Source organism: Carcharodon carcharias, chromosome 12 (assembly GCF_017639515.1).
Source record: "Carcharodon carcharias isolate sCarCar2 chromosome 12, sCarCar2.pri, whole genome shotgun sequence".
NCBI lineage: Eukaryota > Metazoa > Chordata > Chondrichthyes > Lamniformes > Lamnidae > Carcharodon > Carcharodon carcharias.
This window is the reverse complement of record NC_054478.1, coordinates 140286933-140314911: the sequence shown is the minus strand read 5'-3', so window position 1 is coordinate 140314911 and position 27979 is coordinate 140286933. Positions and strand designations below refer to the sequence as shown.

Genomic DNA, 27979 nt, shown 5'->3' with positions numbered 1-27979 from the left:
CCTTGTGAACCCAGCTAGATGTACAGTCACTGATGTGTGCCCTTCACCAACCTTGCTGAAGCTGAAGATAAAACTAGATGCAAAACATTAAGCTATCTTACAGTTAACAATGAATGCACAGATTGATAAACATGAAGGCATGTTTTAAGAACAAAAACATAAGAATTAGGAGCAGGGGTAGACCACCTGGCCCCTCGAGCCTGCTCCACCATTCAATAACATCATGGCTGATCGGATCTTGGCCTGCACCCCCTACAACTCTAACTCCCTTGTAATATCACAAACCTATCAAAAGAGGTCAAAAATATTATCCAACTAACTTATAGTTTGTTCAATAAACAACAAAAGCCTACCGGTGTCTAAAACTGTGGGCCAGCTCTTGATATCCACAGCTGCAGCTGCCTCCTTTGAGCGGAGTAGTTTTAATATAGCTTGCGTTGTGAGAATGCAGACAGATTTGCTTACCTAGAGGAACAAAAGGAACAAACAGTGACCACATTGCTGCATGATCATTGGGATCTTCAGTTAATCACCAGAATTTGGTGTGTAACAGTGGATGTACACGCAAAGACTTGAGCTGTCCCAAACACTACCTCATTCACCCAACTATCCATTATTCTTCAATGCTTGTTTTTGCTGTCGGCACCACAACAAGGCAATATTCTTCACACAGGTGAACTGCTCTAGCTTTCCTACGCTACAAAAGCCAAAAATCAGAAACAAAAAGATGCTGCAAATGCACAGTAAGGTAACTGGGGTTGGCACCAGAGAAAAAGATAGCCAGCATGTTGGGTGGCACTTCTCAATCAATTGAGCACATTCTGTTTTTGTTTCAGAATTGCAGCAACCATGAGTATGATTTTCATCTCCAAAATGAATGCCAATTCACTTAAATTATGGTTAAACCTAGCAGCAACTTATTTTTTTGGTTATGATGTACATGAGCCTCAATAAATGAGTAATTTAACACAGTGACAAGAGCCACTTGTTTCTGAACATTTTTCTGCTAAAGAGAAAATGCTCTGACTTTATACTGCAAACATAAAATGGTTTTCTTTTTATTTGGCAAGTTTGCAGCTGAAGACACCAGGTAAAGTAGGTGAGGTGACCCATTGGAATCCATCCCAACATTATACTGGCAGAGCTCCACATTCAATCCAATGGCCTGGGGGCAAGTGACATACCTGAAGTAGGTCTCATGAGCCCGAGGCTATATCTGTCAGGTATGAAATAATATTTATAAATCAGCTCCTCAGTGTGAGCTCATCCTGAATTCCAACATCCCATTTAAAAAGGAAAGGAATTTATGCAGCGCTTTTCACAACCACCGGATGTCTCAAAGCACTTTACAGCCAATTAAGTACTTTTGAAGCACAATGTAGGAAATGCAGCAGCCAGTCTACTCACAGCAAGCTCCCACAAACAGCAAAGTGATGATGACCAGATAATCCGTTTTTATATTTGTGATGTTGATTGAGGGATAAACACTGGCCAGGACCCCCTGTTCTTCAAAATAGTGCAATGAGATCTTTTACACCTGCCAGATGTAACATCTCACCTTAAAAATGGCATCTCTGACAGCACAGTGCTCTCTCGGTACTGCACTGGAGTGTCAGCCTTGATTTTTGTGCTCAAGCCCTGGAGTGGGGCTTAAACTCAGAAACTTGCAGTTCAGAGGTGAGGATGCAACCAACTGAGCCACAGTGGACACATAGTAACTTACAAACATACGAATGGGGAGCAAGAGTAGGCCACTCGGCCCCTCGAACCTGCTCCACCATTCAATAAGATCATGGCTGATCTGATTGTAACCTCAACTCCACATTCCCACCTACTCCCGATAAGCTTTCACTCCTTTGTTTATCAAGCATCTATCTACCTCTGCCTTAAAAATATTCAAAGGCTCTACTTCTAACACCTTTTGAGGAATGGAGTTCCAAAGACACTCTACCCTCAGAAAAAAATTCTCATCTCTTGTCTTAAATTTACACAATTATTTGGTGCAAAGGTTTTCACTTTTTCAGGAGCTGGTTTGAGAAGATTTTCCCATTTACACTGGAGTAGAAGATAGTCTTTCTGATTATAAACAAGAAAAAGAACCTTTTATTAAGTGCGAGATCTGCATGACCATGGAACAAACTAGGCTGCTAGAATACAAATATTGATTTACTTCAGTTTAGTGCACATGGTGAACAAGCCACAATCTAGCAAATATGTTTGAGCTGGTTTCAATCCAGGATCTTAGTTCTAGCACAGTTGACACCAACATTGCTATAAAGGGGTAGTATAAACAAGCTACATTCAAGAGCAATGTAAAACTGCAGCAGCTTTCTCACAGTTCCAAATTTCCTCCATGCAGATGTCTATCAATCTTTTCCTCTGCACGTACACCAAAATAACACAGGATGTGTTACGATCAGTACATCCCTCTGTATAGGCAGTACAGTGCTTCCTAACATTACTTCACCAGCTATTGCCTTCCTAAAAGATGACTCCATTAGTTATAGCAGCAACATGTGGTATAACTGCGTGCGTGGGAGTGCGATTACTAATTCAAGCATGCCTCATGATATAACAAGCAGTTACTCCCTATTTACAGAAATCAGTGAGTTACAGTTCCATAAATTCTTTCATATGGACTGTCATGTGGCTCGCTCATTCAAGGGTACCAACGTACTTAATGGTACAAGATTTTTATTTAAACCTACAATGTGGGCAAAGTAGCTAATATTATAATTCCTATGGTCAGGAACATCAATTTCCAAATCAATACAGTTAATGGCATAATTCCTAAAGTTAGAGATAGCAAGATCTAAATGTAACAGCATGAAATCATTTCAGAAAATGGTGCTATTGTTTGATGATATACCTCTACAATCATCTTGACAGTGGGTAAAGTGGTGGCAAGGTTCTGTGGGTGAGGGGGTCGCACAGTGACAGGCACACATCCTGCATACAGGCACCCATAGAAAGTCATTATGAGGTCGATACCTGGAGGAAGGAGCAGAATGAGACAGTTTTGTACAGTACTGTGGTCTACTGAACTCGCAGAAATCACTCTGCAAATTGAATCCTTGGAATTTCAACATCTCGGAGACACAAATCATAGACAAATCACTCTCTATTCACAATTGGTTAGGAGGTTAAATGGGGATAGATACCAATTCAATGGTATCCATCCATGTCACAATCTGCACCGATTAAGTGTGGCAAATTGACTAGAGTACCAGGTTAATTGATACGGAAACAAAATTAAGTTGTGACAATTCATATCAGACTGAGAGAATCCCACTATTTCCTGCCCACACAATGCACAGGTCGAATATCCTTTATTCGACCATCCAAAAATCGAACACATCCAAAAACCCCAACATTTTTTGAACGGCTATGAAGTTAATTTGTATGTTAATAAAGCAACGTAACATTATATTACAGGTGTAATAAGTGTTAGTAAGTGGCTATAGAACTATAGCCAGCCTAGGCTTACTATATATATCATAGACCCAAAAACTGAAAATATCTGAAAACCAAAACACAATTGGCCCCAAGGGTTTTGGATAAAGGATATGCGACCTGTACTTGCTTTGTCAGGTACTTTCCTTATAGTCTTAATGCCCTGACAGTATAAAACCAAGTAAAACTAGTTTCGACAAAAGGTCACTGATTTGAAAATTTTATTTCTTTCTCCACGGATGCTGCCAAATCTGAGTATTTCCAGCATTTTCAGTTTTATTTCATATTTCCAGCAACCGCAATATTTTGCTTTTGGCTATGTCTAAATAATAACTTGCACGTTGAGTTGCTGAATTATAAAAAGTTGAACACCATTATTTACAGAATAAAGAAGTGCTGCCTGGGTCATCTGCACAGCCAAGATGCTTGAACAAAATGTTTAAACTGCTGGAATGTTAGTAATTTCTCCACAAGATATTCTCTCAGGTTCAATATCACCTGGTCTGTCTTTTAACCAGACCACATCTCCCCCATGACCAAGAGTTTGATTTTACTTTCCCATCTAGTTATGAGATAGGGAAACCTGGGGTTTGGAAACAATGAAGCCCCATGCTATGTTAACTGGTCGTGAACATTTTGCGTTTCTATCTTCTGGAAGCGGACTAAAAAATGCTAATGAACAGTAGTGAGACTAGGCTAGTCATGAAGTAACAAGCCACTTTATTTTAGGTATAATATACGACAACAGAATACAATTCATAGTGAATTTTAAACTATTTTAAGATGTGGTTTGTAAACAACAAAGCAGGTCACACTATCCCTGTTGACAGGCTAAGTACACTTAATAGCTTACCTGAAACTAGTTACACTAAACATAAGCAGGGAGCTCTCATTTTTTGTGCTTAACTTTCTTAACCAATCTCTCTATAGTGTGTCTTTACTCGGTGGGTTAGGAACCCAAAAGCTAGACCTTTGACCCTGTATAGCTTCGTGCTTGATGATGGTTTGTCAAGCTGAACACACCTGGTACTGATCTCCTGGGTCTGGGCTCTAGGTACTCATTCCCACTGAGCTAACAATGAAGGCATTGGAAATATACAATTTATAACTCTCCATCGTCTCAAGCTGACATTGAAAGCACCGTGAGCCAGTTGTCTGAATCTAATCTTTTTGGTGTCGAATTTTATTCTGCAATCCCCCACTGCGATCTGTTGTGCATTTAGTACCTCATGAGCCAAGTTTAATGACATCCGACTGTGAAACGACCCGAAATCCTTCCTTGGCCAAATAGCAAGAAACCCCATAACACATGACTTAGATAAACGTGCAAGCATTCTGCTGTTGGAGTTACCCAATTCAACAGCAACCTGTATGAAGCAAACAAGCCCGTTTAACCACAAACAGGTTGCCAAAGAGGCAGCACACTGTTTTGTTTACCTGGTGGGTAAACCAAGGCCACATGATCCCCAGTGTTGAGGCGTCCTTTTTCTAACAAGGCTGCAGCCACTCTCTCTGCTCTCTTGTGCAGTTGTATACAGGTTGCTGTATTCACAACGGTGCCCTGATGGGTAAAAACATATATACTTTTAACGCTTCATGATGGAAGATGAAAGTGCTGTCACAAGCTTCTCTCAAACTTTATTCTTCTCTCTGCACTTTGGTGATCAGTGCACTCCATAATTTCTAACATAGATTTTATTAGCCCCTATTATACCCACCTATTCCATTACATCAGCTTGTAACACAACACACCTCCCCCACTCAAAAAAATCTTTTTGCCTCTCCATCTCTTTGCTCCACAATATTCAATATCACTTTAATAATACACACATTTTAAAGGATCTTCCATGTCATTGCTCAATGGAAGTATTATGATGTTCTGATTTAAAAGAGCAGTAATGATTTAGTATGTAACGCATAGTGTATAATGCTGCTACGAAGGCTGAGTTAGGTCCTGTGAAGCTAGAGTTGACATGTTAAGTAAACACAAGCTGCGGGCAGTGTTTAATTGTTATTTGCTCAGGAAATTTCACAGATTGGGACATATTTGTTACTTCAGAAAGCCAGGTGGATACAGCCAGTATTAAAATTGTTTTGCATCTGTAACAAAGTCTGAAATTTAGCGTATGATGTTGGGAGTACGAGTGATGCATACTAGCAAGTTTCCCATGTTGTTGCTCACACAAAGTCAAGGGTGTCACGCTTGACAGCATCAGGTGCATTATACCAGGTAGAACTGCTTAACCCATGGAGGCAACAAAATCTAATTATTAACAACTTAAAAATGGAAAGGTCAATTAAGGTCATATCTTTTAAGTAAACACTGGGTAAATTCATATCGGGTCAGTTAAGCAGATGCATTTGGGGACACAGAATACCACTGAAACCAAAACACATGTCCTATTGTTTCCCATGAGTTATTCTCTTTTTATAACTACACCCTCGAAGCCTCACTGCAGCCTGCTGGGTCTTCAGCCAAATACCAATACAACTCCAGATGAAATTGCTAGACACCACTAACTGAAAGAACAAAACAATTCTTATTCATTACATTTCGAGCTGAATTCCTTGTCTCTGAAGAGTTAAGTCATCTCCCTCTGAACATACCTTGGCATTCAAGAGGAGAAAAAGGGGGTGGTCTGGTGTGGTCTGAGCACGCCAGTGCAGAACATCTGCCAAGAACAGAAACTGGGAAAAGAAGGGGAAATATCACTGAGCAGTTAAAGGCAGTAAAAATATCAAGCCATTTGTTATAAGACAACAAAATGCATCCTTTCTTGTCACCTGAATAATGCATCAGCTTTCAAGGCAACACAAAGCAGATATCCCAAGCAGAAATCAACTCCTTAAAATAAACCTGTACTCAAGTAATTTGTTGGTAGAGAAGACTGAGCAGGTGGATTTAACTTGGGGATGGGGGAAAGGGAGGGGAGTAATTGCTCTGGTTTCTGCCAGCAACAACGCAGGAAGTGTTCAAAAATGCTATTTAAGAGGTGGCCACAAATAGCGGCCAGAGGAATTCTTGTGTCTCAATACACCTTATACAATGGCGTGTCAAGCATCACTGAGGCGCGTCAGCTGCACAAACAATTTACATACACTGAGGGCAGAATTTTCACCTCAGCAGGCGGACGCGCGCCCAACCTGCTCGAGCGTGAAATGACGCGCGATGACATCGGGCGGGTGTCCAGACGTCAACGCACAGTCGCGCAATTGTTCAATCGGCGGGCTCATGCAAGAATTGGCAGTGCGCCCGCAGACAATTAGAAAGCCTATTAAGGCCATTAGAGTATTAATTAATTTAAATTTTTCACTGCCTGTCCATTTATAGGCAAAAAGGCCAAGAGGCCTTGGCATTTTTTTGGAAACCTCATCCACGGGCAGGATGAGGTTTCCAACATCAAATAAAAATAAAGTAAAATGTTTTAACTTTCATTTATAACATGTCCTTACTCATGTGAGGGAGTCACATGAGGGGAAATGTTTTATAACATTTTTAAAATCTTTAATTCTAATTTTTAAAGCTCTTCATGTCCCTGAGGCAGCCCTGTGCTTCAGGGAGATTTTCAAGCACTCACTCGTGCGCATGGTTCCCCACTTGCCCTCCTCACCCACCCGCCCACACAGGCAGCGCTAAGCGCTGCAGCATGCGTTGCACACCGGGCAGGCCTTAATTGGCCTGCCAGCGTAAAATCGTGGTCCGGCCCAGATTGCGGGTGGCGGTTGGCTTCCTGATGGCCCCCACTGAGCCTGCCCAAGGGCAAAATTTTGTCCTTAGAAACAAACAGCAGAACGTAGCAGCATGAGCAGGTGGCTTTCTTCTAGCCAGGGAAGATTAAGCTAACAATCACAGCTTTTGGTATAATATCTTTCATTTTGAAGGCAGAAAGCCAAAGTATTTTATTCCCTGGGTTTGGAACGAGAAGATTTTTTTTTCCCCTGCATGCTGTTAACTCCTGATATGAAGCTCGTTATTCTCAGAGTATGGTGGTCAGTAACTCATAGATTCATAGAATCGTACAGCACAGGCGGAGGGCATTTGCACCATTGTGCCTGTGCCACCTGTTTGAAGGTGCTATCCAGTTCATCCCACTCCCCTGCTCTTTTCCTACATTACTGTGCAAATTTTTCCTTTTCAAGTACACATTTGAAAGTTACAATTGAATCTGAATGCCAGCACACTTTCAGGTGGCGCATTCCAGATCATGACGACCTCTACCATATAAAATGTCTCTTCATTTCCTCCCCATCAGCATAGCTTCTGTCACACACATGCTTTCATATTGGGTTAAAACTGAATATTGCGTCAAGATGTTAGTTTGAAATGATCTTGAGGAATTAGTTTGTTGTTTGTGATCCCAAGATCGGTCTGCGTCCTCTTACTCGGTTGGGGGACAGAAAATATAAGGATTGAAAATGTTTTCTGCTTTCCTCAGGGTTTATAAAAGCAGAGGTTTGCAGGTTATTTGTGGATAGCAGCTTTGCAATAAATGTATACCTGGCAAATCATTCCTTTGAATCTATGTAAAGATACTAAAATAACGAGAACAATCTTTACGGATTGCTTTTTGATTTGGTATTACACATGCTGTCAAACCACAGGCTACTGCTGGCTCTAATACATGGAGCAATTCACCAATTTTATGTGCACATTTAAAATAGGAAAAGAAAATTACAGCAAAAAAAAAAATTGAAGAGATTTCAGGTAAACCTCTTCGACTGTAACACAGAACTTCACCCTAGCCGTACCAAGTCCTGTTCACCCAACACCCACTCTCGCTAACCTACACTGGCTCTTGGTCTGGCAATGCCTCGAATTTGAAATTCTGATTGCTGTTTTCAAATTCCACCGAGGCCTCGCTCTTCCAACTCTGAGAACTCCGACGTTGTTTTGAAGAGTAATTCGTACTTTGTGCTGGAATGGGATCATTTTTCTTTGAACTCGCAGTTCTGTTTCAAGGCCTGGAATACATTCTGAAATGCTCTTGCTGTGCATGATCCTTAGGACAGACAACACTTCAAGGTGCACTATATTTCATCTTATTGATCACGTAGCATAAAACTGATAACATCCTATGACCGGAACAGAGTATAATACAGTACGTATTCAAATTACCATTCTTACATTATACTAGAATCCATACCTTTCGAGCCTGATCATTGTCCTCAAACTGGGTGACATCCCTGCCAGAGGCCTGCGCTATTCGCTTTCCTGCCACAAGGTTACCAACTATCATGGAAGCAGGTCCCACCTCTGCATTCAAGAACAAATAAGGGGTTAAAAAAAGTGGGAAGGAAACAAGAAAGTAGAGAGTTACTTCTCAACGTTTTAGTCAGGTAGCCTGTACCAAAAACAAAATGTTCTTCCACTGAACTGTATTTATCAATTAACTGTTTCCCAGGACATATTACTCACAATTAGTTGTTTGGTAGTACACAACTTAAGTATTGCTAAAAAAAAGAGACATGTCTAAGCTTTTCGTCTTGCACTCACCAGGACACTTCAGCAGGAATACCAAATATTAAGGGGAGAACAACAATTTATCTGTGTGTGAAGAGAATGCTAAGATAAAAGCAAAAAACTGCATATGCTGGAAATCCAAAACAAAAATAAAAATAGCTGGAAAAACGCAGCAGGTCTGGCAGCATCTGAGGAGAGGAACAGAGTTAACGTTTCGAGTCCGTATGACTCTTCAACAGAACAGTTCTGTTGAAAAGCCATACAGACTCAAAACGTTAACTATGCTCCTCTCCGCAGATGCTGCCAGACCTGCTGCGTTTTTCCAGCTATTTTTATTTTTGTTTTAAAGCCAATGCTGATTGGCTGGCAAGTGGCGTTGCCATGGAGAATGCACCAGTATAAATTGTTTTCCCCTTATATTGGTATTCTTGCGAGTGCCCTGACGAGCGCAAGGCGAAAAGTTTCAACATGTCGCTTTTATCAGCAATACTCGCAATTAAGATTGGAAATTTAAATCATTGACACTTGGAAGATGAAGGACTAGATTTGATTTTATTTTTTTCCTGAATTTATATTTCTTATTCCATCGCCCCTTTTAAACAGATGAAAGATAGGGGTTAATGTGTACAATTCCACCACACCCACAGAGGAATCAATATGTTACAAGACTCTAGCACTCCAACACAAATCTTAATGAAAGGGGTAACAAGCTCTCGAGGATTCCAACCCAATGCAGCCAGGTGGGAAGATAATTGTTTCATGGGGTACTCTACAATGAGATATGCAGGTAAGTCAATGACTCAGCCACACAAAATCTACTAATGTTTACCCGAAAGGAAATCATCCAATTTAAGAAGTGATCGATGTTCACTTAATGGTTCAGTCTGTAATTGCAGCAAGGGCTGTAAAACTGCACCACACAGAAGAAGCAGGTTTGATCATTGACCTGTGCTGAGCCGGCTAATCTCAGCCCTGTTGGGAATCTTAGAAACCCTCAAGCTAGAGAAGTGAAAAATCGACTAAACTTTGAAACATGGTTCTTCTGTAACATCAGCCAGGAAGCACTGATGTGGACATCACCTTGGTCGCTATAGCCTAAATTTACTGTCTTAGCTCACAGTTAGACAATTCCCAGAATAGAACAAGGTGCTGTGGACAACCAGTTAAGCAGACAATTGTGTCCCTAATGCCACAAAGAAAAAAAACGAAGAATACCAATTTTAAAGACTTGATAATTTTAAACATATTGCAATGCACAAGAGAAATTGTGTAGTTCATAAATTCATCTTCTAAAATCACCAAAAGCAATTTCCCTTTTAACTTGGATATATAAGAGAAAGGGGCAAGAAAGCATTGTTGGATAACGAAATGAAAAATAGAAAATTATCGGCTAAGAATTTTTTTTACTGTTTACATGGCATTTATAGAGTTAACACCAGTGCCTAGTATGTGTGTTATTTAGCGTGTTATCAACTTCAAACTCCAAGCCTACCGACAGCGCATGGGAGTGTAACAACAGTACAAAAAAGGAAGCTGTGCAGCACAGGACTAGAAATGAGAAAAGACCTTTATTCACAACAAATTCACAACTGCAGACCAAACACACTATCGCAGATCACACCTACCTGGCTGTTTCTGCCTAGGCTTAGGAAGGTTGGTGACACAGGTGTGGGGGCACATTAAGACATTACATGGGTGCAACATGCCCTCCAGAAAGCGCTGTTTGGTCTCAGATAGGTGGATGCCTCCTAAAGGAGTCTTGGGAAGCGTGTTGGCAGGTACCAGGGCCAGGCAGTACACTCCTACCTGATGAATACTGTCGATAGCCTGGAAGAGATCAACAGAAGGTGATTATCATACTTCTGATCCGAAGAATCAAACTTTGCCAGAACCTGTGATATAGCAAAAAACATTTCCTCTTCATTAGCTTCAAAGGAACGTTCAATCAGCCGCTGACAGCATTCTGTAAGCCTGCCACTGGTAGTGTCATGGATGTGTAATTATATTATCATGGATTTTGTAACAAACTATAATATCTTTTTAAAATTGACAAAAAGAGCCTTAAGACATGGCTCCCAGAAGTAACACGACTTCTCTTGTGGAGTCCAATGGCTGACAGCCAGACTGTCCTTATCTCAAGAAGGATCACAAGGCACTTGAAATGCAAGGACGCCTTGAGCTACATAATTGAATCTCTTAAAAGGTGTGAAAATCCCCTTTACCTCTGAGGGAATAGTAGATAGGAAAAACTTCTTTAAAAGACTGCAATTTAATTGACTTCTTTGCTCTGTGGAACAATGGCTCACCTAAATTAACATAGCAGCCATCTTGCGTTTTTTGAATTATAAAATGGGCTGCAAGAAGCCATTTTGGTGTGGCAGTTTTGAAAGACACTATCAGCAGACAGTTCTCGGCTAAAACTCAAGAGACAGCTGGGTTCTCTGCCACTACAGAGGAAGGAGCCCCAAAGGAAAACATCCTAGAGGAAGCCAGGCAATCATCATGTTTCATACTGGCAGAACCCGTAAAAAAAACGACCCTCATTTACTGAGTCCAGCTGTACAGGCAACTTTCGACAGTCAATTAGCGAAGCCATTGCGGCTACTGAATTGGACTTCAAGTTTCAAGCCCTTCACTTCAGAAAGAAGGAATTCAAAGCAACAGGCCCGCAACGATATTTCACAGCAACTGATTTGAAATCTCAGCTTTAAGTATATTTTTCCTTTATTTTCATTTTAATCTTTGTATCTACATTTTCAGTTAATAACTATCACTTTTACCTAACTTTCAGCAGTCGTCTTTGTAATAAGCCTTCTTTCGAGGCTAAAGCTTGACTGCTGGGTTATTGTTTATTGAGTCACTCAAATTAAAAGGGGGCTACATACAAATCCTTTCAGGCGCTTTAAGGAAATGCCTTTCATATGACAGTGGAATGGGCTAATATCCCAAAGCTGAATGAAGCATTCCACTCATGATATTTACAAAGTTCTTTGAGATATAAGCCAAGAAATTGCTGCTGGTGACATTAATGAACACTTACATTTGTATGACATTCCACTGCGTACTATTTCAATATAAATTGCTTAATCCATATTAAAATCATGAAGAATATGGTACAAATAAATATTTATTTAAATATTTGACTGTTAATAGTGGTAACTGTAACTCCCAGGCGATGGAAACAAAGGTAGGGTGTAAACATTGTGCTTCATTTAATTTCTAATTTCAGTATAAAATCACACTTTACCTGAGCTGCTAGATCATTTCCCCATCAGCTTACTGAGGTGGATACAAGTATAAAACTTTTGAGCAACCAAAACTGTAACAGCTGTTGTAAATACGATAGTTTAAAAACTAATTGCCTCAAAGTATCTCCATTGATTTATGATAAAACCGAATGCCCTAGAATGGGGGATGGTGAAATCATACTAAACTCTGCCCGGATACAAGCTGATGTGATTTGGCTGTCATGGGAAACGAGGCCCAGGACGAAACCTATAAAAAAATCAAGTACCCGTTTTCAAACTTTGACTTAAAAGAGGGGTAAGCTGGTCTTTCTGGACACACGCACTCAGACTCCGAAATATTTCAAATGTTCATTGGTTTTCTTTGAAGTTTTATTTTGTAATTACCTTAAGATTCTATTTAAAAGCAATATGATGTTGTGTATAATTTGGTATTGTGCTCTATCAATGTGTTACGATCCCCATAGATACTGAAAGACCAGGAGAGACTAAGTGCAGGAAAGGGCTATTATGTGTTAACCACAGCGTAGGATGCAGAGGAGAACTGATCTTTTTAAAAAGATGGGACTTGAGATTTAAGGGCCAAAGGAGCCGCCGGAGAGGGCCTTGCTGCTGGAAGTCAGGTCGGGGATGCTCAGAAGTCCGAGTGAAGCGACTTTCAAAGGAAACTGGACGACTCGCCCCAGTGCAGCAGGTAAGAAGGGGGCCTGCTGAAAAGCCGGGAGGAATGCGGAACTTAATCTTCAAGACTACATAGCTGTTGAGAGAGTGGTGCAACGTACAAACGAGTCGTATTTTCGGTTGAGTTAATTATTTAATGGGGAAGTAGCTTCTCTGTCATTTGGTATATGAGGTGCCTACTAAGTAAGGTTTAGTCTATGTGATTTTAGTTTGATGAAGTAGAAGCCTTGAAACGCTAAATCTTGATGTACAATTCCGTCAGTCACTGGGAAATTCTCTTTCAGTCTCTATGGGGATCGTAACACATTGATAGGGCACAATACCAAATTATACACAACATCATATTGCTTTTAAATAGAATCTTAAGGTAGATACAAAATAAAACTTCAAAGAAAACCAATGAACATATGAAATATTTGCAGTGCTTGAAGATCTTTGTGGGATTAAATGCCTTTCGCAGGTGGCCATGTGCTTTAAGTGCTCTTCCACAAAATCAAAACAGCCCACCTCCAGGGATAAAACAGCTTAATTACCTGCAAGACTCTGCTCATCCATTGGAAACTGTCTTCCTCAGATGCATCTGGTCGCTGCTCTGCCACCAATACAATGCGTTCGTCATGCAGTACATTCACTGAAAACACTGCTATCCTAAAACAGAAAAAAGGGGCAAAATAAAAATCCTGTTTGGGGGCATTTGCATATTGAGAGATACACAAGTAATTAGACTCTTTGCTTGCAATAAACCATATAGACACATCACAATGGGAGAACATCACTCAGTTTATAGTGTGACTGGAGAATAACTTTGCAAACTCATTCTGTAACACGGAAGGTAGGAAAGAAGTTTTGTATGAAGAGGCTGTAATCTAAGGAATGAGTAAGGTTCTATCAAAGGTTACTATGTCTCCTCTTTAAAGACAGACAATCTGTGTGATGCAACCTCATACAGCCAACCTCCAACGGCCAAAAACTACCAATTTTTATAATAAAATTTAAATTACTAATTTAATTCTGCAAAACGCACATGGGATATATGAAACAGAATTAAAAGTAACAGGGTTAGTAATACAGAGAGATGCATGGGCGATCTTTGAATATGCAAATGAGGTAAAACTATTAGATGTACCCTTAACTATGAGATTATTAGATCCATGTTTGGTCCTTTACTTACCTTCCTCTGTACACAAACTTCATGGGCTCCACTGCTAATGCTGTTGCCACAACATCATCTGCATTGTGCCTACGCCCACTCACCACCATCAGGCCATCCATCTTGCCTACCACAAAGATTTGGTTGCCCTGAAGCAAAAGAAAACAGAAAATAATCAAAGCAATGTTCATCCCATTCAGGTATCTGCTGGCCAGAATCAGTGCCCATGAGTTTGTCAGTGTCTGGGCCTTACCACATAAAACGGAACACATAATCTGTTGTCACAAGGCTATGCCCCTTTATTTTTGAGAATGTGATTTAACCTTTCAAATGACTGGAAATTTTGCAATTTGAAATGAGACAGAACAAACTACAGGTTGAATACCCTTTATCCATAAATCTGAAATCCTAACACAAACAAAAACTGCACTTTTTTTTTGAACCTCATTGACCTTTAGCCCAGGAAAAGTCTAGTTGTTTGTTTGCACTGTTTACCTCGCCACTTTTGTGGTGAACATGTCAAAAAGAAACTTTTTCAGGTACCCTGTATTTATCATCAGTGACACATCTTACTTTTGTTGCCATTTTAATTTAGACTATAACTAGCCTAGGCTTAGGCTATTGTAATGTAAGTTTATATGCAGTATCCAAAAACCAAAATGATCTGAAATCAGCCCAGGGATTTTGGATAAAGGATACTCGACCTGTACTTAGAAATGCAAGGCCATCTTCCAAGGCGAAGGTGAAGAAACAAACAAGACACCCTCAGGGGAGTGTGAGGAGAGAGACATTTCTTGTAATTCAGGAACCCATTGAAACTGTCTAAAGAAGAGGCATTAAAATGCAAAATGCTGGACATTGACACAATGGCTGCTACAGACAGACACATTCAAAAACTCTAGGAAGTACACATTGGGTGAATTATAAGAGGCCAGGCTGGAGCCACTGCAGAGAGATTGCAATAAGGTTTTCAGCAGAGGAAACAGGCTGAAAGTAAGGTTTGCTCTCTCTCTGTCTCTTTTGGAACAAGAGTATTACCCGATTCAGAAGCCAACATTACTAGAAATCTCCCAACAAACCAATGTCTCATAATAATTGCAACATTTTTCATTTTGTAGATAGCGCACAGAGCAGCCACATTTTCCTGGTATTGGGAGGGTGTAATGTATTTAATTACATTCCCGTCTTGTGCCTTACAGTAGATGGAAAAAATTTTAAGTCAGGAGATGAGTCACCTGCCTCAGGATACCAAACCTTGGGTCTGTTCGTGTAGCCAAAGTATTTAGGTGGCTGATCCAGTTAGGATCCTGGTCCCACAGAGTGTAGATGGTAGGAAATTTGACACTGCTGATGCTATTGAATGTCAAGGGCCATGGTTAGACTCTCTCCTGTTGGAAATGGCTATTGCCTGGCACTTTTTTGTGGTAGGAATGTTACTGATCACTCAAGTTGTCCAGGTCTTGCAGCATGTGGATACAGACTATTAACTGGGGAATTAAGAAAGGAACTAAACACTAAAATCATCAGCAAACCCCCCCTTGTCCTTACAACGGAGGAAAGATAGTTAATAAAGCAGTTCAAAGTGGTTGGGCTTAGGATGCTACCCTGAGGAACTCCTGCATCAGTTCCTGGGGCTAAGATGATTGGTTGAACAGAGAACTTGTCACTGTGCCTTTGTGGTGTCTGAATCTGATGCCTAGATCAATGCTGGGTGGTCCATCTAATTTTATTCATATTATACCTGTTTGCAGTGGTTTGATACACTTGAGCGGCTTGCTAGGCTGATTCAGAGGGCAGTTAAGAGTCAACCACATAGGTGCGGGTCTGGGGCCGTAAGCACTAAAGACTGTAGGTTTGCTTCATGAAGGTCAAGAATGAACACTTTGCAGTTTTTAATGACAATCCAATAGCTTCATGGTTGCCATTACTGATGTCAGCTTTTTACTCCAGGTTTGTTTTTTAAAAAATAGATTCCGCCCTTGAAAGTCACAGCAAGATAAACTGAGAATGAAACATGAACACTTCAAAAATACTGTATCCAGTCAATGTAAAACAAATACATTTCCTTACAGATCCTAGAAATCCCAGTAAATTAGTCCTGGTGAAGACATGTTCAGTGATGGGGGCTCCTCCAGCATTCACTGGCACAGCCTAGAAAACAGTTAACAGCAAAAGTTATCCCAACATCATTCAGAAAGCAGCAATCAGTTCACAGAAATTTGTCCCAACCTAGAGAAACAAGATTGTTGCATTTTGGTACTCTCTTTTCTTTCGGGCAAGGTGGAAGAATGAAGTGGGTTATGTGACCTGTTCTGAATTCCAATAAATCGCTTGGGTGGCTTGGCTGCTAAAGATTAAGGGGTCCAGGTTGTCTAACTGGGAAGAGGGTGAAAGATATTCACACCTGTAATTAATGACCTGAGCAACTGTGCTGATGGAGAATCGACTATTAGTCTCCAAGTCCCAGACAGCTGTTAAAAGTGTCAGGTTTTGTAATCAGGTATACATTAAACTGTCTATTTAACTCCAAGATAGAATGAAGTTGGAGGTCTAGAGGATAGCTAATTTGTATTTCTACCTGGATACAAGGCCCATGTGATTCACATCACCATTAACTTGGGCTTTGAGAGGGGAAGAGTCCATAAGAAGCCATAGTAGGATAAGGTTTTCCTAAAATATCACTGAACCTCACTGGTAAAATCCAAGACAGAGAGAGAGGGAGGCAGCAAATCTCTACTGCTCTCCATGCAGGATGCAGGTGGAAGCCCACGGTTGGACTGAAGAGACAAAGTTCATGAGGGTTTAAACTAAGCTGGAAAATTTGTCTAGCTTTGGCTAGAGAGATTCATCCCTCACCATGAAAGTCAGATTTGAAAGTAGAAGTTATCCGGCTAGAAAAGGAAAAAGCTGAGAACAGCATTGGACTGATCTCCTGGAGCATGGAGTGTCTACTTAAGAGTCAGGGTAAAGGAAAACTGTGGAAGGAGACTTGCAGTTGTTTTAACTGTTAAATATGGGATCTTTTTTGTGATTTAGAGTTTAAGTTGCTTACTTAAACAGTTAAGTCAATGTTATTTTTTAAAGTTTGTTACGTTAAAAGTCTTCAAATTTAAACCTGGTCATGTGATCCTTTCAACAATTTACTGGAAGTTCAATTATTTTTGAGGAAGTTATCGATCTCTATGGGGATCATAACATAGACAAGCGTAACTAAGACAGGCTAAAGCAATATAAAGTAACAAGGGTAAAGCATTAAACACAGTGAAGGATCAAATGCTTCACTTGAGAACTCAGCTAGGACGCAGATGCACCTCAAATGCTTTTGTATGTAACACATTTAAACTTTTCACACTTGCAATCAAGTGATATTCCTCTCAGCTTCTTCTGACTCACTGTTTGGCTCTGGCTGCAGCCTCCGTGCTTTCCTGAGAAGGTACTGGGTAAGGGCTCAAATGCAGTGTGAAACTTTCCATTCCAATGATGTGGGTAATAGGAAGCATTGGGAAAATAGGTTTGGCCGAAGAAAATAATAAACGTGGGATAATTGAGATTGGTGCCACTGGCATCATCTGAAGCTTGGAGGACTGGCACAGCCTAACTGAGGTTGAAAGGGACCGGCCAGGGATCCCAATATGATCACCTACGCTCCCTTGGCCAGTGCCCACGTTATGAAAAGCAGAGCAAAGCAAGCAAAGGTCTGGCTGGAGAATGAACTCACCAGGTCCAAGACTGAGACCGTGTTCAAGCCTGCAAGAGCAACTACTCTCCCCCACGTCCCTTGGTGCAATGCAAAAAATTCATTACAGGTGACAAATGATATGCGCAACATAATCCAAGTCTCCAGCAAATAAATTAAGTCAGGCATCTGGACGTCAGCATTCCTTTCCAATCACGCCTTTTTTCCTGACTGTGTCATAATAAATTTTAACAGGCACATCTTGGAGAAGAGGAATTCCCACCACCTACTCAATTCTCTCCCTGGCTGGAGGTTGAAGCAACCCTCCATATGTCACAAAGAACTAAATGCTGACATCCAAGGCTAGGGTGCCTTTCCAATGATTTTTTTTTCTATCTTTGCAAGTTTTGTAATGCTTAAAAAGAACAAGCATAATAATCGGAGGAGAATCTTGGATATCTGGGATTGTAGGTTCTTCTGGACAAACTGGACAAATCTTGAAACGAAGTACTGGCATTAACTAGGATGTTACTTTTTTTTAAAATGATGGATATTTCCTTAAGTTCAGTAGCAGTGGCTGGACCCATAAGATTCCAATAAATCAAAATGTGCCTTTTACCTACATTCTACAGATAAATACATCAAGACCCAGACATTGAACAGAGAACTTGTCACTGTGCCCCAGTTTATATTGGGATATATCACATGCCAAATACAGGGTCTTCTCAACTGCGGGACAAGGAAAAATATATACCAGATTCTGGCTATAAACCACTAGGCACATTTACTGAATCTGTAGCAGATAAATAAATACTCAGCACAAACAAACTATTAATAGTAACAACACTTCTCTAGTGTAATCATGACATTAAAGCTCTGTTCCTTTACTTCACAGAGGGCCATAGGCTGCATCTGAGTTGTTGACCTACCCTTCATCTCTGCTTGCAATGCAGCCAAGATATAGCTCTAAATTTCTAGAACAAGGGATTTCCCACAGCTACATGAGGTAGTCAGGATGCTATTTTATTTGAATTGGGTGCCTTGATCCTTTTTGTAGAAACCAATTGACATGTTCCAATCACTCAGTAAATTAACACATCCTTGCAGCTATTAGGGATACTGTTGGACAGCATAATGCTAAGGTTCTGCAACTAACAGGCATGAAAATCAACTTCTGCTCCACAAGAATTAACTGATGCAAACTGATGTCTGTGAAATGGGCGTGACAAACACTTTTGCTGTCCAGTCATCAGATAAAGGTAAAGTAGTGCTTATCTGCGCTGCTAAGATTAAATACGAATCATCAAGGGAATTGACCACAATCCATGCTATCAAGCATGCTGAAACTTCATTTTTGTCTCACAGTGTATCAAATAAAGCACAAGAAGATTGAGCTCAGAGGCCAGAGTGGTAATTGCCTTGTAATAAACATTGGGCACCATCTAAGTCTTAAAAACTACCAAAAAAACTTCCAACATGTTTCTTACGTGTTAGTGCAGATTTGATGGGCCAAAGAACCTCTTCTGCACTGAGATTCTGTGAAAATCATTAAAAATCAACCCAAAAAATTCAGCTCACGTTAAAAGGAACTTAAAGCAAGATATCATCAGCAGTTTAAAAGAAAGCTTCTCCCCAGTGAAAGAGCAAGTAGGTCAATGGCTTGCACACACACACTACAAAAATATTTGAGGGTCCAGCAGGTGTGAGGTGTAGGTGAGGGGGAAGGGGCAAAAAACCTAAATGCAAGTTTGAAAATTTTACAAGACAGCAGTGCTTTGTCCCAGTGGATGGAGGAACTTTCCAATTTGGATGTGAACAATGAATGAATGAGAAGAATTAGCATGCGCTTTCAGCAAAATAAGTATTTCAAATACCTCAAATACAGTCTTTGTCATTCCTGGCAGCCCATAGTACGATGTCCCTGATGCACGCGAGCTCACGCAGATCTCACCAATCTCATCTGTCTTGCAGAGATGTGGGGTACCTTCAAACTTTACAATACACACCAATGCTGAAAGGCAGGTACACGGAAAGAAAGGGTACCAGTTGTCAGAAACATCAGCAACAACCCGAATTTATATAACGCCATTAATGAAGTAAAAATTTCCCAACGTGCTTCTTGGGTGACGTTAAACAAAATTTGATGCCAAGTCACATAAAGGAGACATTAGAGGAGATGGCCAACAGCTGAGTCGATGAGGTAGATATAGAACACCACCTTAAAGGAGGAAAGAGAAGTAGAGTGGGGGGGGGGGCGCGAAAGCTAACAAAATAGCGGTCAATTCTGCTATTTTTTATACTGAAAGGTCTTTGTTATTGTTAACTTTTACACCTCAAAAAGGTTTGCTGATATACTTCACAACACAAATTGCCTTATAGTTCAATATATTTTTTGTTCATGACAATGGGTCAATAAATTCTATGGCCTAGATATTGGTTTGTGCAGTTGGCCAATGCAAACTGGACACAGGGAACAACCCCTGCACCAGAACAGGTATCAGCTAGGGTATTTCAATTTTAGGCGGTCAACATGACGACGATGGTCCAGGGAAGTGGACGCAGGGAAGAATCAATCAAAAGAGAGAGACCAGGAGAGGGAGGGGGAAGCAATGACCAGGAGAGTAAGAGAATGATCATGTAATGGAGTGGGGGTAAGCGGGTGATGGAAATCGAGCAGGGGCTGGCAACAGTCTTTGGCACTGCAATGGAGTCAGTCAAATATTTGATGCATAGGTCAGAAAAAGTAATTTTAAAACTGTCTACAAAGGGGTAGGCAGTTTTAAAAATGTCTTTTCTGACCTATGCATCTAACATTTGACTGAATCAATGAGATGAAAGTGAAAATCAATAATAAAAATAAACTATACTGTTCTCTGCAGGAAGCATCATCAATATTAATGAACACAATTAACAGAGGGAATATACCTCCAGGCATAACAGCACCCACATCTTGGACAGTAAGAACAGAGAGCTTTTCCTCCGTGTCCATGCGTATAACTCCATAGCTCAAGCCATTCATGGATAGCACCATTTTCCCTGAAAAAGGTCCTCCTAAGTCGCCAGGTCTGAATGGAAAGAGAACCCATTACAGTCACTAGGTTATCCCCAAGTCACATGGTGTTTCACATAGTGATCTCTAATCCTTTAGATGCATCAGATTCAAATCATGATTACGTGATCCTGTCTAACAATCAGCAGGCAATCTGAACCTAGTGGTTGTTCAGCTATTAACAGGGATGTGGAAGGGCTCACGCCAACACAGATACGTCCTCCAGCTCGCATACTCTTACACATCCAAAACCAAAAGGATTGAGACATTTTTTTTTATTCGCTCACGGGATGTGGGCTTTGCTGGCTGGGCCAGCATTTATTGCCCATCCCTAGTTGCCCTTGAGGTGGTGGTGGTGAGCTGCCTTCTAGAACCACGACAGTCCATGTGGCGTAGATACACCCACAGTGCTGTTAGGGAGTCCCAGGATTTTGACCCAGCGACAGCGAAGTAACGGCGATACATTTCCAAGTCAGGATGGTGATCAGATTTGAAAATTGCCCATGATCACTCCTCTACACCCAAGAGCCTAGGAGGTCAAAACAGCACCTCCAAATCTTACTGCAACATCTATGAGTAAACCAGGAGAAATCACTGACTGCAATGATGCTGCTCACTACCCTTTATAGATATGTAGAAGAGAGAAGATATATTTATATGCAACATATTTTAGAAACATCGCCTCACTCAAAGGCATGGAGGCAATACTCAAAGACATGGAGAGGCAGTGAAACCCTCGGATTCTGACACTGCAAAGAGCATTCTGTACCTGCGAATAGCCACTGTCAGAGCTTCTGATGAGCTAGCACATGGGCAGATCACCTCAGGTCGTAAACCACGTGACTGAAAAACGTTCACAAATGCATCACAAGATGATATTGACCCTGCAACAAAACAAGATGTTTAGTAAGGAGACACTATTTTGATGAAGAAACTCATTAGTGTTAGGCAAACAATAGCTTATCATTTGATCGGCATCGATCAAGGAATCTTAATGCTTTAATAAGGTTACCTGCTCAATTCACAATACAGCAGTGTCTCACATCCTGCTGGCCAAAAGACAGATTTTTTAAAGAATATTTTTAACTGAGTAAATTTTTAAAAAAACTTACTTGGATAACTTGGCTAGGCACTGCACTGGCTCAGTGTGACCCCTGACTAGTTATCCCCTTTACCATTTGCGTGTGCCGGTATATTCCCACACTCAGTGACCCATGACCCCACCCAACTCAGCTTGACCCGAACCGCCCATGGCCTAAACCACCCGGCCAGGAGATCTGAAATCTGATATGGCCTCAGTCCCGAGGTTGTTCGTTTTGAAACACTATATAAAACTCTGTGAAACACATGATCTATTGGTACAATATAGTGAATCTATAAGTGCACTATCCAATGGAGCAGTAAGATTGTGGGTCCATATCGAAGTTTCCTCAGTTAGGTCCAATTATTAGATGAGGGGGCCAAGTGTCAGCCAGACAGATAACCACGAGAAGGGAGAGGGAAAGCAGCCAGAGAACAAGAGTCTCAGCGACTCCTGTGCATTATCTAGCAGCCTGCAACAAATAGCTCTGGTAGAGGCTTAGGATTAAACTGTCTACCTCACTCCTAGTTGTGAAATAAAGCCATAGTTTAGAAACTTAGAAAAACTTATACAAGCACATGAATTTCTCCTCCTCCCCACCACTTCCATTGACAAGAATAATTGGCACTGCATAAAGATATTGAAACAGAAGGTCAAGTCAAACTCAATTCGGTTTTCCTTCTCTAAACTGGCTGTATTGTAGTTTATTGTCACTAGATGTCAGCAACACACACACTCAGTCAATGCTGCACTGCAAGCTTGCACATGCTCTTCATTCTTGGGAGCCAGTGTTTCCTCTTCATCTGCGTTCTGTTCAGCTGTTGAACGCTGCTGGCAAATGCCAAGTGCCTTCTTGTGGCTTATCCTAGGTGGCATGGCTGAAGTGGTCATGTAGTAAGTCAATAAAGTCAATAAGCATTCTGTCACTCCACTGACAACACACTATATTGAGGGTGGTAACTTCAGATTATTTCACCTACTTGCTCCATTCATTTCTGTGCATCAGGTATTCCTGCCAATTCTTGATAATTTAATCCATGGGTTTTTTTTTTAAACAGGAGTTTCTCCCATGGTGAAAATGATGGAGTTTCTTGTGTGTGTGTGTGTGCGTGTGCGCGCGCGCACGCGTGGGGTTGGGGTGGGGGGGGGGGTGCGCGGAGAGAGCAGAGCAGAACCCTGCAACTTGCCCAAAGTAACCTCTCAATATTTCCTCAATTAGATATAACTTTGGTGGGTAAGACTAGCTCGTAGGCTACATGCCACTGAAGACTTTCGAAGAAAATTTGCTATCCATGGATCTTAAAAGATCCTCAAAAGGACTCTAAGAAATTTTTACCACAGTATCGTTTACAGTGCAGGAGACCATTCAGCCCATCGAGTCTGCACTGGCTCTCTGAAAGAGCATTCCACCCAGTCCCACTCCCCCTGCCTTATCCCAGTGACTTTGCACATTCTCTCTTTTCAGGGAGCAATTGGCATCAGATTTCTCAGGCTGGCAAAATATGTGTAGTGTAGCGTCATTGAAAATGTCTATATTTATTGATTTATTAGTGATTTGAAGTTTTATAAAAAATGAATGATAGTGTATTACTTTCCTTGGCCATTATGCCGCGTTTCAGGAAGTGAAATAGGGGCTTCCCCCTGAAGTGCAGCAATATTTGTAGGAGATCCCCCAGCAATGCGCTAGTGTTTGAAGGGGCTCTGTTGTAGTATACCAATATTTGTAAGGAACCCCAGCCTTTGTAGACAAAGTTGCTCAACGTTTGTTGGGATCCACCTCAAGCTATTATTTACAGCTTATATTAATTGCAGATCATTTGCTGGCGATAACCCTTCTCAGAACAGTGAGCCAGCAGGTTGTTCACACCCTCTGCCCCGTATATTGTTGGAAAACTAGCAGGTTTACTGATTAGCGGTATGCAGCAGGCAGTAACGTTTTTTTGTGATGTTACTGTGGTGGAAGCAGTTGATGTTTGTAACTCAGAGGACGTGGAGTCAGAAGCTCAGCTTATGGTCACAGAGGATGCCGAGGTTGTGAACAGTCTGGTTCAGCCTGAGGGCATGACCAAGGACAGTGATGAAATTCGTGGCAAAGTTTGTCGCCGGGGCTTCAGTCTTCAAATGTTTAGCTGGAGGAAAGAACAAGACTGGATGCCGGGCTAGCAGCTTGCCACAGACGGGGAAGGGATGTGACAGGGAGTAGAGAGTTAAAGCTAGGAGTCATGAACATACATGTGAAAACTGACCCTACTTTAGCAGGTGATATCACAGAGGGGCAGCACATAGGCTTGGAAGAAAAGCATGTCAAGTTTTGAGTTTTGAAGTGTTTTGGAGCTAACAGTGGAGTAGGGGTGAGCTGGAAACCACTGGCAATAATTAGATAGGTATGGCTGGGGACAAGTGAGAGTAATCTCACTGACCCACACAATGGAGGAGGGGTTTTGAGGAGGAGAGAGTGTGATGGACTGTGTCAAAGGCAGTACAGAGATTCATGGAGGCCAAAGAGGGAGAATGCACCAGTCACAAAGAATGTCATTCATGGCTTTTTAAGCAAATGGCTCTGTAGCTGGTACAGAAACTCAACTGGAGTGATAGAAACGGGGAGTTGCGCTAAAGGTGCACATGGATTTGGGAAGAAACAACATATTCGAGGATTTGGGAGGAAAGAGAGGCTAGTAATCAGATTGCAAGGATAGTAAGGTTGAGGGGGTGGGGGTGGTAATGATGGTTTTGAAATGGAGGAAGAGAGTACCTGGGTTGGCAGCCATTTACAATGCTGGCTAACATGGGGACCAGGACGAGAAGTTGGTTCTTCAACATCTTCCTAGGAATGAGCTTGAAGAAGCAGGAGGTGGGTCTCATAGGCTTGGAGGAGGCACACGAGGAGAGGGTGGAAGGAAACTAGAGAAAGACACATTCAGTGCTAGGACAGGGGAGAGCTGGTGTTTTGGACTGGTGCGAAAGGGGAAGGTGAGATAGCAACAATGATAGGTGAGCCAATAATATCAAACTCAGTGACAAGTCAGTCGAAGTGTGCCTCAGACTTGTTGTTTGAAATGAGGATTTAAGGCTGGGATAGCATGATTTAAAGAGTTTGTTGGTGGTTGAAAGAAAAAGGTTGGGAGTTATCTTTGTTCTCCAGGACAATCCAGGAGCAGTGGGTGGTCTTGACAGAGGAAGGCGAGGCCCAACAGTGCTTGATGTCGTGCAGCCAGATCTCAGATGGATGGCTGGACTAGTTGTTCACCAGATGTACTCAAGTTTGTGCCCTTTGTGCCTGGAGGAGTGAAGGCGGATTCCACTCCATGGGAAACAACTGGGATCGGACAGACTAGAGGCTTTCCGAGAGACTAAAATTTTCCACGGGCAAAGTCATCATAGATGGAGCTGAGGGGATGGCTGAGTTATCAACAGCTGGAAGGCCAACATCTAGGCAGTTGGGAGTTTGGAAGTGCAATTATAAGTGATTTAGGGAAAATTGATTTCCAAAGATAGACGCAGGAGGAAGTGAAGTTGGAAGGGAATGTGGCTGGTCACAAGCTCTTGTACATACGAACATAAGAATTAGAAGGAGTAGGCCATTCAGCCCATCGAGCCTGCTCCACCATCTTGGCTGATCTAATTGTGGCCTCAATTCCACATTCCACCTACCCCCGATAACCTTTGACTCCCTTGTTAGTGAAGAATCTATCTCCCTCTGTCCTAAAAATATTCATTGACTACGCCTCCACCTTGTGACAAAGACTTTGAGAGTAGAGAGGGCGAGAGATGACAAGGTAAACTGCATACTTACATGGATTTGCACCATCTGCTACAATCAGCATCCGCAGTGAGCTGAGACTTACGTCCCTCTGATCCCGCTGAGCTAAGAGAGACCAATGCATGTCCCGAGATTTTACTACAGCAATGTGAGCTGCAAGGCAATGAAGCAGGATTTGCTGTTACACTCCAGTGGCTCAAGACCTCTTAACGTTAAACGTACAAATTTGAAACTTATATAATCTTAAAATGAAAAAGATGCATTAATAGTAAATGTTTAGTCCACATAACTCTACAAGAGTCAATGCACACGCTCGAGTAGTGGTCCTCAAACAGTGGCACTGATGGGAGGAATAACTGGGGCACAGCACTTAAAATATACTTTTGAACAGGGTCTGCCAAATCTTCCACAATTTTGCACCACTTCAATTCCGATAAAATGGCTGATGAAAAGCTCATTGCAGGAGAAACCTTCAGGCCATATTAGGGAACTGAAGCGTTGCTGGTGCCAGGTGCAAAGTAAGCTGCTGCTGCTGCTTAAATTTTCACATTGTACTTATCACTTCATTGCAGTAAGTGGAGCAGAACTCTAAGTTCAGCTCAGATATATATTCACCTCTCACCCCAAACATGTACTCTTTGGCAGAACAAATGATACTCCATTCTAAAACTAAATCTATATGAATAGTTGTTTGGTAGTACAGAACTTGAGCATTGCTGAAAAAAGACATTTTGTCAAAGCTTTTCATCTTGTACTCATCAGGACAATCGCAAGAATACCACTATCAGGGAAACCAACATTGGTATTTTTGTGATTGTCTTGAGTGCAAGATGAAAAAGCTTCAACAAAATGTCTTTTTTCAGCAATACTCAAGTTCTTAATCTATATGCCTAGTTGAATGGCCTCAAAATGATACGACATAGCATAACAGGGCTGAAAGTCAAGAGGTAAATGGAGTGAGAGTGGGAAGAGACAATGAAAAAAATACATAAAACCTGGTAAAATATTCTCATTTAATGCAAGGCCTACTCAAAAAAGTGTGAGAAAAAAACTCAATTTTCTGTTGAAAATCATGCATCAAGTCTCCTTACAAAATAAGGATTGTGCCTCCAGTCCTTGTGTCCTCCCAAATCCATGTATGAGAGATTATAACACTGATTGGAATTTTAACCTACCTAAAGTGTGGTCTCCAAAATTGAACACAATTCTCCAGCTGAGGACAAACCAGTGTTTTATACAAGTTTAGCATAACTATGTTGTTTTTGCATTTTCTATTAATAAAGCCAAAGATTTCATATGCTTTTTTTAAACAGCCTTCTCAACCTGCCCTGTTACCTCCAAAAATTTGTGTGCATAAGTTCATGATGGACAAATAGCAAGGAAGCATATGTTGATAGATTGATATGAACTAAGGTGGGATGAGGCTCGTATGAAGAACAGCACTGTTGGGCCAAGTGGCCTCTGACTGTGTTATAAATTTGAAGTAAAGCAAGTTCACATAAATACAAAATTGTACACAGCTTACAGCAGAGTATGAGGTAGGCTGAGTGACCTCCTTTTGCTTGTTCCGTGCCTTCTGACATTGTTATTATCTTACCTTTGTAGGAATAAACTTTCTGTATCCAGGAAAGAGGGTTCACCTTCATCAGAGCGTAGGGAATGCTGATCACATGCATCCTGTTCATGACACTCTGCCAACAAGATGTATAAAACATCGGTCAATGGTGCTGCAATGTCTCAAACTGCACACTGATTAGTGACTGACAACTAACTAATGACCATCATCTTTGGGAAGAGAGGTAAGCAGGGTTTAATTTGGCTCCAGGGTGACATGCCTGCCAATGAGGGTTCAGACCCATGTCAACCTTCTGTTGTTGATTCAGCAATGTGAAAACTGAGCCAAAGATGCAGATAATGACTAACCAGCTTGCATGGTGCACATGGACCTTGAATGGGTAGCCATGTCACTAGGGACTGCAAATAACCTAACAGATAAAGTGGTATTTGCTGGACAAGCCAGGGTATGCAATTCTGGAAATGGATAATTCCAAATTAGTAGAGTTCTGAACTGTTCAGATTTAGTTTCTGATTAAAGGAGAGAACTGATTTGGTTTCATGACGAGACTGCAAACAGACTAACTGGGAGGAGGTGAAGATAGGGGGAACCTCAGCCAAGTAATCAGTGGAGGGACACCAAAAAGAACCATGATTTTGAGCACTACTGTTAGAGGAACTAAAACGAAAACAGAAAATACTGAACATGTTCATCAGGTCAGGCAGCATCTGCGGAGAGAGAAAGAGAGTTAACACTTCTTTTTTACTTCAGATTTGCAACATCTGCAATAGTGTGCGTTAATAAGGATGAAATTATGTTTTTAGTTAAAGGGCTTCTAATAAGGAATAATAAACGCTCTGTGCTGTTG

The 27979-nt window shown here is 41.3% G+C and overlaps 1 protein-coding gene across 4 annotated transcripts in view; it reads right to left on the bottom strand.

The window, feature by feature from the left end:
• Positions 1-27979, bottom strand: part of dip2a (disco-interacting protein 2 homolog A) — a 216143-nt gene that overhangs the window by 20609 nt on the left and 167555 nt on the right. For 3 of the 4 annotated variants that reach the window (XR_005944546.1, XM_041200489.1, XM_041200490.1), the window contains exons 15-28: positions 27154-27247; positions 25590-25709; positions 21485-21599; positions 20592-20731; positions 19541-19677; positions 16061-16141; positions 14012-14139; positions 13374-13488; positions 10540-10741; positions 8598-8707; positions 6061-6141; positions 4891-5014; positions 2870-2991; positions 354-465 (exon numbers count right to left, since the gene is read on the bottom strand). Coding sequence is in view for 2 of the 4 variants with exons in the window: in XM_041200489.1 (XP_041056423.1) it covers positions 354-465; positions 2870-2991; positions 4891-5014; positions 6061-6141; positions 8598-8707; positions 10540-10741; positions 13374-13488; positions 14012-14139; positions 16061-16141; positions 19541-19677; positions 20592-20731; positions 21485-21599; positions 25590-25709; positions 27154-27247 (1681 nt within the window). In the remaining 2 variants the exon portion in view is untranslated. The remainder of the gene's footprint in view (positions 1-353; positions 466-2869; positions 2992-4890; positions 5015-6060; positions 6142-8597; positions 8708-10539; positions 10742-13373; positions 13489-14011; positions 14140-16060; positions 16142-19540; positions 19678-20591; positions 20732-21484; positions 21600-25589; positions 25710-27153; positions 27248-27979) is intronic. The other variant, XR_005944547.1, reaches the window with a different exon arrangement.